The sequence below is a fragment of the Microchirus variegatus genome (genome assembly GCF_963457635.1).
Source record: "Microchirus variegatus genome assembly, chromosome: 3".
In the NCBI taxonomy this organism is placed as follows: domain Eukaryota; kingdom Metazoa; phylum Chordata; class Actinopteri; order Pleuronectiformes; family Soleidae; genus Microchirus; species Microchirus variegatus.
The window spans coordinates 36,673,623-36,686,795 of record NC_139804.1 but is presented as its reverse complement, the minus strand read 5'-3'; the positions used below and the strand labels follow the sequence as shown (position 1 = coordinate 36,686,795).

Here is a 13,173-nt window from a genome sequence, read left to right as displayed (position 1 = left end):
TCTGATAGCTATCTGTACAAACTGCCTACCGGTGTTGGACACATTGTTCCGTGCTTTGCATGGTGCGGTCTCTTGTTACAGTGTCTCTGTATCAGATCTCTTCTCGGGTGTGAAGGACAAGGTGTGACTGTGGTCCATCCATGACGGTGGCTTTCTGTATCAAAGTACAGTACAGTAGAATGAACAGTTCAACTTCAAATGTCCACTGTAGTCCTGTATAGCTACAGATAATAGTAACTAGTCCACTTTGGCAAACCCTCTGTTCATATGACGGTGTCTTTAACTTGTGTCTCTTTAAGTGTGTAGCCCTCACACTCTTTTCCTCATCAGTGACCTCCTTTAATCCTGAGGCAGATGAAAACACTGCAGAGCTTCGAGCTACCAAAATGTGCAGCTACCCTCAGGCTATCATGAGGATTAAGCTGGTGTTAGACTTTAACTTTAACTGCATTTCAAGAAAAAAGAGTAATCTGTTTTTTAACACTAGTTAGGTTCAACAACTTCTATTATTCTACGATTTAATTGTCTCCCTCTCTCCTTTTCCCTCTTCTTATCTTGTCTCCAAACTCTTATCTGTCGGCCATCTTTTCTTTATGGTTTTATTGTGGAGTTTTATTCTGTTCTAGTTTGCCTGTTTTATTGTTGTCTCTTTTTTCCTCTCACTCCAACCAGCCTCAATACGCCTCACTCCAAATCTTCATTAGTGAAGTAAATTTTCCTGTCATGATTTTGCACTGGCTTATAATTACAATAGTGTCTTTTATCTTTATCTCTATCTATCGTTCAAATATGGAACAAATCTGTGTTTCATGGAACGGTTGGCAGACCTAATCAGGATCTTTATATGTTTGTAAGTAGAGGTAGATTCATGATTACTTTATTGTAAAGATAAAGAGATATTTGAGTAAATGTACACATGTCTTACAGAGAGTGTCTTTGGTACACTCTTAGAAAAAAGGGTTCCAAAACGGTCCTTCTACAAGGGCTGAGGTTCTATTTGGAACCATTTGCTTCTGAAAAACTCTTTCCCGAAGAAAGGGTTCTTGGTAACACTAATGGTTCCAGTAAGAACCATTTTGATCCAGAGAACTCTTTAAAAACCCTTTACTGAATAAAGGGTTTTAAAATGGTCCTTGGTGGAACCCTCCAAAAGGATTCCAGGTAGAACCTTTTTGGGTTTTCCTATGAGGACAAGCCGAAGAACCTTATATGGTCCTACTTAGCACTTTTATTTCTAAGAGTGTAGAAAAACTTTTTTATAATATAAAATTCACGTACAGATATGTGAATTCTGTACTTAAGTACAGTATCAAAGTATTTGTACTTTGTTACATCACAACACTGGGTGTGAGACCTCAGCTAGACTCTTAGAAATAAAAGTGCTAAGTAGACCCATATAAGGTTCTTCGGCTTGTCCTAATAGGAGAAGCCTTTTTGGCTCCAGGTAGAACCTTTTTATAAGAACCCTTGGGTTTTTCAGAAGCAAATGGTTCCAGGTAGAACCTCAGCCCTTGTAGAAGAACCCTTATGGAACCCTTATTTCTAAGAGTGTAGTGTTGATGTTCAGTACAGATTATCTGGTAATATGAGAGGTTTACAGCACATTTAGATAAGATTGGGATAATTGAGATAAGAAATAAGGATTTTACAACTTACTGTTGCCAAGAAATTAGGTGAACAATTCATCAAAATCAAAATGTCAATAAAATTGCAATATGGCTTACTTTGTGATTTTCAAAACACAACAGGCCCAATTGTGTGTATCAAAATACCATTTGTAGATGAAATATTGTCCTGACCTACTACAGATATTCTGCAAACAGAAGAAAATGTATTTGTTTCATGTGGATATGTCTCGTTTATGCAAATTATTTCAGGCTCCACACTTTGTGATGTTGGGACTCACTTCTCAAAGATGACACACTATTGTGACCCACTTCACATCACAATGTGAAATATGACAAGAGGAGATTTAAAAAGGAATATTTTTACTCTGTAATACCTAATATTATTTTCCAAAGGTAAACCAGACATTTCAATAGATGTTTGTTTTATACCTGAATCATAACTCTATAAAAATATCAGCAAATGGGGATCTGTGGGTCCTGACATAGGGGTCCCGTCTGGTATAGTTCACAATGAAATATATATAAAATGTTATTTATGATACAAAACAAACTGGATAGAGACCTGTGGGTTAAACTGTAAAGCTCACGTAGTCTGAGTCTTCTACAAACCACAGGCAGATGTATTAGGTCTTAGTTGTACTCCCCGGGGTTGATGTTTAATTATTGAAGAATGATCTCAAACATCTTAACAAGAAGTTAAATGAAGACTCTGTGTACATAAAAAAACTCTGGCGGCTCATAAAAAACTCCTGTTCCCTCAGCTGTAGGTGAGTGTTGGTGAAATGGGACACCCCCCCGGGCCCAGCAGAGGATTATGAGGCCTCAAATGTGCTGTGTCAGGCTGTGGTGACGTTAAAGAACGTGCAGCGAGAACAACGTGTCTCCTTTCTTTCCTGTGATTGCACCGGTTGCCAGGCAACAACTGTCCAATCCCCTCTCTCTTCACCTCGCCTTCCCTCCTCTTTTTATCGTACAGTTCTTGCTTGAAGGTCATTCCTCCCCCCCCCCCCCCCCTCTCTCCCCGAGAACGACTGTAGGCGACAGGAAGCCGGCGGAGATTTAACAGGAAGTGATATCAGACATTGACGATGGAGGGGAAGAAAGCTGCTTTTGAGCATTGAGATTCGAGCCACCGATGGAAGGTGTTAACGCAGTGTTGTGTCGAGGGCTACATCTAATGAGCTATAGGTTTGGCAATGTCCTGAATGTGTAATGTAATGTTTAATCGATAAGTGCAGTCACTGCAGGATGTCTGGACGTTTCTTTACACCCAGACAAACAAAGCAGAGCAGATAAAGATCCTATTTCTACTTTGAAACTTAGACAAAGTTTTTTCGTCTATCATTTACCATCAGGTCCCTGAAGTGACTCCCAGTCGGCCAGTGATTCACAGCCCGGTCACCACTTTTCCTATGTCTTCTTTTCTCATTTCCAATCATTTACATTCAGTGGTTTGGCACAACGAACAGAGGGGAGTGAACACAGAGCAGTGGGCAGTGCAAATCTGCGCCTGGGGAGTAGTGGGTGATTAGGTACTTCACTCAGGACTCTACCCTTGACCCTGACAAGGATTCAAGCTTCCTTTAAGGCCACATTATACTTCTCCGACTGCGTATGCGTTATCCGTCTGCGTCACCACGGAGACGCCTCGAGCCTTCATACTTCTGCGTCGTGGTGACGGACACGCGCTGCAATTTCCCGCCCGATCAGTAGGGGTCGCTGCGCAAGGTTGTTGTGCTTCAGGCTACAGTGAGCAATGGTGTCCGAGAAAGAAAGAGAGAGAAAGACTGTTGTTGTTGAAACAGTGGCCGTTTCTCACTTTTCTGTGTGACGGAACGCAGTTTTAAGATAATTTGAGGCGAGAAATTGGCCATTTAGAGTCTAAACATGTGCTGTGTGTGTTAAGATATGACGTTTTTATAGTTTGGCAGCGACGTTCTCGGCGGGGATCAGCTCCGCCTCTGTGGACGCTCGGTGCTCACTGTGAGCCGGCACAGAGCAGCTTAGCTCGGCCTGTCCTGAGGACCAATCACAGCTCTAGCCGTCTCCGTTGTCCCTTGGCGGAGTGACGGACACTTAAAAAATATTTTGTGCAGTCTAAGGCAGTGAAAGTAAACAAATAAACAATAATAATAATAATAAAAACAGTTCAGTCCTTTTTTACGATGTGATGCTCTTATGGCAGGACAGAAGAGACGAGAGGACGTCACTTTGTCGGTAGATAAGACTGCAGCGATCATATTCGCCTCAAGCTGAGCACCTTCTGGAAAGTCTGTGTGTTCTTGTATTTGTGGCTTGTGTTGACAATTTGGCTGGTCCTCACTTCTTTAGATGGCTTTTTGGGGGTTTTAGAGTTAGGAAATTCATCATGTCTATGAGTGTCCTCGCTATGAATGAAGTGCAAACGTGTGTGTGTGTGTGCGTTCCAGGTATTACTCATGTTGTAGGGGCCTAAATGTGTTTGCCTTCCTTATGAGGACAAAGGGCAAGGCTTACATTTTAAGTGGAAGACATGTTGGATGGCTGGGTTAATGTTAAGGTTATAGAGTAACGTGATGTAATGTAATGTCCTCTGATGTCATGGAAATCAGACTCTGTGTGTGTTTGTGTCTCTTGAGCATGGGCTGCTTGTATATGTGGGTGACGATTTTTAGTATCAATGCTGCGTGAATAGTTAAGCAGATAATCCCAGAGATCTTGCTTGATCGATCGATTGATTTTTTAGGGAAAAATACTCGTTTTTCTTCCACTTGAGAGGTGAAAGAGGTGGAAATGTGGTAACCAGCTGTTTGACAAAAATAAATAAATGTTGTTGCTACATAGGGATGTGTTGGTGGCCCAAATCCATGCTTCTTCTTAATTCAAGGACACGTTAGTATGTAGCTAGGATGGATTTTGTGGGCCACCTTTTGTTGTCTTTTAAGCCTTTGTCCCTGCTTGTCGTTTGTGTGGCTCCCTGAGCAGCAAACCATTTCCCCTCAGGAAAGGCTGACTGCAAAAATGGGCACCACGTCAACAATCATTCGTTCATTCATTCATTGAAAACATGAGCGCTCGCCGCCACCTGATTTGTGTCTCCGTTTGGTCGCTCGCGCGTGTGGCGATTTTTCACACGCCGGGTAAATATTGACTCAGTCGTCTGAGCACGACAGACACTGACCAGCAGCGTGTCAACAGTGACACTCGCCAGCAGACGTCTGCTGGGATGAACCGAGCAGACAGCAGAGTGAGGACGGGGTCCATCTGTCAGCGTAACTGCCAGTGTCCAGTCAGGAGGAGTCCTCTTCGCTCTGTGCTGTGGTGGGCCACTTCTTCTTTCAATCAACTTCACTTACTCAAAGAAAATATGCTGTAAAATATCAAAAATGAGGGGGTGGAAGTGCTTGCATTAGCCAAGACCTTTTTCATTGCTCCTTAAAGGTGAAGTAAGTAGTTTATAGTGCCATCTAGAGGAGAGGCTGAAATTTACAACAAAGACCTGCTCCTCTGCTCACCCCCTCCCTTCCCTGAACGCTACGGTGTCCTCAGCTGGTCAAATGTCGTCCGCGTCGTCTTTCTCCGTGTCAGCAGATGAGGTTCGTGAGGCGAGGGAGAGGGCGGAGCTACCGCGGCAGTAGCAGACGAAGCGGAGAGAGTGGAGGCGGGACTTCAGCTACAAGTAAAGAGACGCTTGATTTGTTCTCTCGCGTTTGTCCTTACAGGCTCCGGTAGAAACATGGCGTCTCTCTGCTAACAGTGGCTATGCAACCGCGGCCCGCGACCGTGTTTTTTTACATGACTTTTTGAAACACTACGAAAATGAAACAAAAACTATTATACATCGACTAGACAATGCAGGAGCACATAATATGTATAAAAAAGTGGATTTTGGGTTATATAAACCCATAAATACTACATAGTGTCCCTTTAAATCCCTAGAAATCAATAATATTTAAGGTAACAATAGTTACATCGTGGTCGCCTGTTAATGACGTCATGTGCTTTACCTCTGTCGTAAGTTCCTGGACAAATGAATGGTTGTTTGTGTCTATGTGATGGACTGGCAAACATGTGGAGGATAAAGCAGTAGAGGGTGAGTGAATGAGTGAGTTTGCTGCCATTTGCTGCACCTTTTTCTGCTCAACATCTCCCACATCGTAAAACTAGAAAAGCACTCGGAGAGCGCAGACCGCCGCCAAGGCAGCTCACGCAGTGTCTACCGATCACGGCCAAAATGTAATCACTTGTTCCTGGTCCCATTGCAGACATTTCCTGAAAATTTCATACAATTCCGTCTGGGACTTTTTTTTGAGTTATGTTGCTAACCGACAGAAAACATAAAAAGACGATGTTGCCAATGTAGCCATATTTCCAATGGAGAGCTGGATTCAACCCAAATACATTTTGTCCATAAACATTTGAGATGCACCAGAATACTTCACGAAGCCACAGTTTTGATAACTGTGTTATTATTAGCTCAAATGTTTTATTTTATCCATCACTCTTTATATTATATCATGAGTTCTTTCTCTCGGGCCCACGGTTGGTGTAGTGGTTAGCACTCTTGCCTTTGCAGCAAGAAGACCCGGGTTCCTGGGTTCGAGCCCCGTTTGAAACAATTTCGGAACAAGGGCCTTTCTGCAAGGAGTTTGCATGTTCTCCCAGTGTGTGCGTGGGTTTCTTCCGGGTTCTCCGGCTTCCTCCCACAGTCCAAAAACATGCGATATGGGGATTGAGTGATTGGTTGTTTGTCTCTATATGTGGCCCTGTGATGGACTGGCAAACTGTCCAGGGTGTACCCCGCCTATCGCCCAATGTCTGCTGAGATAGGCACAGCACCCCCCGCGACCCTCTGGTGGAGGATAAAGAGATAATGGATGGATGGATGGATGGAGTTTTGTCTCTGGTATGTGTCAAGCTCCTTAATTTGAAATGATCCATAAAGCAGAAATTGAGAAACGCAGCCTTTCCGTTCATAATTTGAGTCCAAGCTCAAGTGCGTCCTGATTAAAGGACATCATACATACAACTGTGTATATAAGCAGTGTGTCTCACTGTGAGTGTGTGTGCAGCAGCAGCAGCAGCAGCAGCAGCAGCAGCATCAGCTCTGAGCCTGTGGGTGAAAGCTGCTCGAGTCCATGCAGCCCACTCACTCACTGCAGAGGACCAGAGAAACACCACAACACAGCGAAGAGCTGACGTAACACACCTACACAGGAAATCACAGGAGTGAGAGTGGTGTAGCGCGCCTCGTTCTCCCCGTGCATATATGCATGTGTCCACATTTACTCCCGGAGACGTCCGTTATAAAACCCTTTGTCATCAACTGCAAACAAACGGCCGCTCTTCACTGAAGATATTTCATGTGACTTTGTAGGAAAAACAATACATTTATTTGACACCATCAGCACAGTAACCTGAGCCTTTGATGCGTTGTATTTCAGAAGAAAATAGAATATGACCTCCTCTGTGATGCAAAGGATGGATTTTAGGCCTATCTATTAGAACTTGTGGTGTACAACATTCATGCTGTTAAAAATGCTCACATTTGCACCTTGTTTGCACCTCGCCTCTGGTACTAAGAGATTTCCTGAGGCAGCAGAGGTGGGTGGAGGATGGGCTCTGACTGGAAACCCTTTCATGGCATCGCTATCATCTTATTTCCAGTCGTCGGGCAGATACTCTCTGTATCTGTAGATTTTTATCCTAACCCCGAGAGTCGGGCAGACGGTGGATGTTGTCCTCTGCACAAGATGAGTCACTGCTCAAAGTGACTTCACTGTCATTGGCGGAGTCTGAATTTAACACGTGCCGAAGTGTCAAAGCAAAACCATTTTTGTGGGGGGGGGGGGTTTTAAAAAAAAAAAGAAAAATGGGTCAGAATATCAGACAGGTCATAAACTCCATTTAAAAGTTTACGTCTGAATATCATTAACTCTGCCAATGAAGGGGATGTTTTGCTTTCGTTTGTTTATTTGTCTGTGAAAAGCTAAGGGACAGATTTTGATTAACGTTTCTGGGGATGTAGGTTGTGTAGAATGTAGGTCAGCGGTGGGCAGGTATTTCCCCCAAGGGGCCACATGAGGAACATAAAATATTGTTGAGGGCTGAAATAAATTCTGCTCAATATTCATTTTATCTCTATATTTTTAGTGTCCATTGTGCAGCATAAAAACACACAATAAAATAAATGGATCATGATACAGATTTTATTCAATTATTACTAACTAACTCTATTGAAAATACCAAATTACTATTATAGGTGAGCTGGAGGTTAACAGTTGTTATCTTTGTGTGCGTTTTCTAGTTTGAAAATGTGTATAAGTTAACACTTGAGCTACTTTTGACTTTGATGTTGACGTTCGAGTCAGTGACGTGTCAGAGTCAGTTTGTAGTATAAGTTATTGTGTTTTTCTGATGTTTTTTAAAGGTTAAATATTAATATGTTAGTATTCAGATCAAAGCACCAGCAGGGATGTAGACTCAAAGTTGAAGGTGTTGCACAACATTTGTAATAAATACATTTGAATAATTATTATTATGAGTTTAAGTTTTGGTTTAGTTTTAAAGTCTCAGTGTGAAATTCTGAGTAATTACAAAGCACTGATAGTGCCGCCTCCACATGATCAAACCCCGCCCCCTGCTGCCCACTTATAATTAGCGTTCACACTGCGGTCAAACTGCTGAGCGCAGCAGCAGAATCCACTTAAAAAAACTATTTGGTGTCTACTTTTTGCTGCTTTTCAGTCACGTTTCAGCCATCTTACTTTACTGATGCTGATGTTAAGACATCAAACGCGTCACTTCCTGTGTGCAGCGTGGGCAAACGATGTTATTCTGACAAACACAAAACACTTGAGTGTACTGGACATTAATTTCTATGTAAAAGTTAAGTCTTTAAGTGTGCCAGTTCAGTGTTTATCCTCTCTCCCATGTACAGCCATCAGTTACTTCATTTATTGTTATTATTTCTTTTACAAAGAAGCATGGCCACAGACACTGAATGAATAATAACATTGTAATGTCATCAGTTACTCTGTAATCTGTGATGTGTCCAAAAAAACTGTCACATTTGTGTTTTTTGGTTCTATCTTTTTTTTTTTCTGTTTTCTTTTTCTCTGCAGTTTTCTTTATTTCTGTTACACACACACACACACACACACGCACTAACACACTGCACAATGTGAATTACAAGTGGATGGTGGAAGGCTCTCCCTGTGGGGGAGGCCAAATCGGGGGGGGGGGGGTGCAGAAAAGGAGCAGGTGTACATAAGGAAAAATGTGTGTGTGTGTGTGTGTGTGTGTGTGTGGGGGGGGGTACAAACTGGGGTAGAAATATGTAAAATAGCAGAGAGAGGGAAAGGGGGAGGGGAGTGAAAGGTAATTTATGAGACATTTTAACACACCAAGGTTTAATCCCTTCATACAAAACTACACACACACACACACACACGTGCACATGTCTCCTAACCCAGTTCCGGCGTGTGCAGATAATTATTCCAACGTAAGATCAAGTGAATATTTGTGGCAAAGCGTTAGATTTTTGCCTCCTTCGTGTTTTTCACACTGGCCGTGATTATGTTGACGATTATAGAGATGTGTCATTATTGATGACTATGCACAGTTTATTGACTCTTTATTTGATTGTTAAAAATGTTTCTCCAAGTGCTTGAGGTGATGTTTTGTGTTATCAGCAGAGAGGAAGAGAATCAGAGCATTTTCCTCTTTGAGAAGCTGAAACCATTAATAAGTTTTAGAGCAACTGTCTGACCAGGTGAAGGGTCCATTCCAAGATACTTTTTGTTTTTTTGAAGAAAGTCGTTGTCAAAGTGAATCAGTTCGAAAGGATAATTTCTTGAATTTCAAAAATTCATGAACATCGTCCCTTAAAAGGTTCGCAAATATTTTCAACGGATCCTTGTTCAGGGTGACGCTCACTGTTATTACAGAAACTGTCAAGTCATTCCAAGATACTTTTTGTTTTTTTGAAGAAAGTCACTGTCAAAGTGAATCGGGGCAAATGGATCATTTCCTGAATTTCAAAAATTCATTCAAATTATTCCTTAAGAGGTTTGCAAATATTTTCAACGGATCCTTGTTCAGGGCGATGCCGACTATTATGATGGTAAATTTCAAGTCATTCTGAGATACTTTTTGTTTTTAAGAAGAAAGTCAGCTCACTGTCAAAGTGCATCAGGGCAAATGGATAATTTCCTGAATTTCAAAAATTCAGTAAAATTATTCCTTAAGAGGTTTGCAAATATTTTCAACGGGTCCTTGTTCGGGGTGATACCGACTATTATTATAGAACATTTCAAGTCATTCCAAGATACTTTTTTTTTTTTGAAGAAGAAGAAAGTCAGTTCACTGTCAAAGTGCATCAGGGCAAATGGATCATTTCCTGAATCTCCTAAAAAAAGGAGAAAACTCATTCAGAGTAGAAAGAAAAGGAAAGTTGAACGTATGATTTGCTCTTATTTATTAAAATGTCTTAAGTCTTAACTCTGTCTCACCTCCCTCGTCCCGTTCATCCAGGAGGGTCAACAGCTGATCCAGGAGAAGCCGGAGCTCAGACCTGTCGTCCGCAAGAAGCTGGAGGAGATCAGGGAATGTTGGCAGGATCTGGAGAGCACCACCCAGGCAAAGGCCCGGCAGCTCTTCGAGGCCAACAAGGCCGACCTGCTGGTGCAGAGCTATGAAAGCCTGGACCAGAGGCTGGGTCAGCTGGAGGATCAACTGGTCTACGTGGACCAGGGACAGGACCTCACCACTGTCAACAAGCAGCTCAAAAAACTGCAGGTACACGAAAACACAAAGTGAATTTTGAAGGTTTCGATATTGAAAACAAATAATAATTACAGCTATTTTACAGCTCAATGTAAAATAATATTCCAGAATAACAATTAGAAGCAGAGCTGTTCAAGTTCAGATTTCACATTATTTGCTTCTTAATTTATTGCTCTGGAGCTTTTTAAAAAAAAGTCTATTCAAATTTGTCTATTCAATATTTAGAATCTTGAATTGTAAAAGCTGTCATTTGCAACAACCACACATACAAAGTAGACAACATTTTTCACTGTTTGTCAGCAAAACCTTCCGTCGAGCTTTTTCATCTCATTTCAGTGAAGTCAAACTCTTTTTTTGTTGTGTTTTTATTTGCCTCGGTGGTTTTTGAAAAACATCAGCAGCAGCCTTCATGACAACCCAGTCACATTATTTTCAAGTTTCATCCCAACATCATTTCACACACACAAATGATTGGAAGTTACTAATTAGTCAGGAGTTGACTTTTAAACCCAACTTCCAGGATCATGTAGATTTATTTTGCCATTTAAATCAACAGATTTTGATGAACACAGCCTGTTTTGCTTTGGACATGTTAACAGTTGCACTGGAGTATTGAGTCGTCTAGAATGTGAGCTACATTTAAAGGTGCATTATGTAATAAATCATAAAATCCTCCTAATATGTCACAGAGACTCAGGAATAATGTTCATATAACAAACTGAACTCACCAACAACAACAGTACAGACAAAATATTTGCATTAAAAAATATATTTTGCAGACTGCAAATCATGTTTATGTTTTGAAATCATGTTTTGGCGTCATGTGGCGCCACCTACCGCCGTCTACCAATCATTGCAGTCAGTAGAGTCTCAGCTGCCGAGCCACCATGGGTTGCCAGTTACGTCAGAAAACGAAACCTAAAAGACCTCGGTATTTTGAATTTGAATGTAGTAACCGCTTTTGGCCACATTCTTACATATGGCACCTTTAAAGCTGCCGTCTTTTAGATGACTTACAGACCGTCTCGTCTGTATGTCATTCATTTCACTGACAAAGAGCTAAAACCTCTGAAGCAGAGAGACCCTCCTCTTTGTGGAGTTCTGATTGGATAAAGTGTTGTACAAAATGTGTAAAAGAATCTCCCAGGTCTTTACTCTCACAGCCCTGAGATTGACATTCTTGATCTGTGATAGCTGTCTGTTTTTAGAGCTGTTAAACATGGATTTTAACCAAAGGATTTCACTGACAGCAACTGACAGAAGCCAGAAATGACCACCGTGTTATAGAAAGTCTTCAATCCTGGATTAGCCTCTTTAAGCAGATCAGTTTGTTGCACTTTTTGTGTAAACGTGCTGACAGAGACAGTCAACATACGTGTGTGTGAACACATGACCGGTGGCGATTGCTCTAAGACAGCAAGGGAAGCTCAGCTTCCTCTAAAATGCCATCTAATGTGTGCTGTATTGTATTTACATTTGAATTTTAAACATGCACCAGAACACTAGTCACTAGAGTTCCCTCTCTGTTCTCGTGATGTTGGGATGTAGCTCGACTTGATTTGGAGTTGGAGAACAGTCAGCAGGTGTGAGCTGGGCCGACGCGCAGGTTCATCCTTTCATTAACTCAATCACTGCTTTTCCCACATCATCATCTTAACTTCAAAACCAAACTGCACTACCAGGCATCCGTCCCGACGCAGGGTACGATAACCGTCACCACGCTCCACGTCTTCTTCTTTTGCTGCTTTTTGTTGTTTTTGCATTCATGTCCAACGTTTATTACGAGAACTGATCGCAGGAGATCATAGAAGATTCCTAACTTCATTTGTACTTCAATTATTTACTTATTTACTAATTTAATGAATGGATTATGACCGTGCCATCCATTCTTTCCGTGAAAAACACCAAACTGATAAAGTAAATATCGGATATTTGATCTTGAAAATTGGTCTTAAATCTTATACAAGGAGAAATAAAGTAATATAAGTTGACAACTAGTCATTTATTCATTTCTGTTCCACACTTTACATCTCAGTCTCTCCCACATAAATATCATTCACCACCCAATGTATTCTCTCCACCTTTTCACCTCCCTCCATCTCCCTCCCTCTCTCTCTCCTTATTAACACATCTTCTTTTTTCTTCCATCTGTTTTGATAACTTTTGCTCTGCACCTCCCTCGATGCGCCTCCTCTCTCCCCCCCTCCCCCTCCCCCTCAGACCATGGAGGTTCAGATGGAGGAGTGGTATAAGGAGGTGGGTCAGCTGCAGGTGCAGTCGTCGTCCATACCACAGCAGACACAGGTGAAAGAGACGGTGGCGGAGCGTCAGGCAGCCGTGGAGGCCAGGATGGTGCGTCTGATCGAGCCGCTGAAGGAGAGACGGCGCATCCTGCTGGCGTCTAAAGAAGTCCACCAAGTTGGACGAGACCTGGAGGACGAGATTGTGAGTTGGAGGACATTTAATGATATATACCAGGGGTTCAAAACCAAAGTTTTGATACCTGAAGGCCAATTTAGGAACCCAACATTGGACTGAGGGTCACCAAATGAAAAAAAATAAGAAAATAAAGAAAATAAAACAGAAATAAATCTCATTTGTAATAATTTTAATGACCAGATTGCAGTTCTACAGTTTACACTTATTGGTCTGTATCCAGTAGGGGTGGGGGAAAATTATTGTTGTAACTTCTGGGAGAAAAAGGCAGCTAGCCTAAGCTTTTATTACTGCAAGTTATTTTTTGGTACAGTAAGTAAGTTTTTATTTGTTTTGAATGAAT

At 41.7% G+C, this 13,173-nt stretch overlaps 1 protein-coding gene across 1 annotated transcript in view; it reads left to right on the top strand.

Annotated features, from left to right (window-relative positions):
• The window catches only part of sptbn4b (spectrin, beta, non-erythrocytic 4b), a gene marked incomplete at both ends in the record, with an annotated part of 58,644 nt that overhangs the window by 31,745 nt on the left and 13,726 nt on the right, over positions 1-13,173 (top strand). The window contains 2 exons of the mRNA XM_083887040.1: positions 10,143-10,406; positions 12,615-12,839. Coding sequence (XP_083743166.1) covers positions 10,143-10,406; positions 12,615-12,839 — 489 coding nt within the window. The remainder of the gene's footprint in view (positions 1-10,142; positions 10,407-12,614; positions 12,840-13,173) is intronic.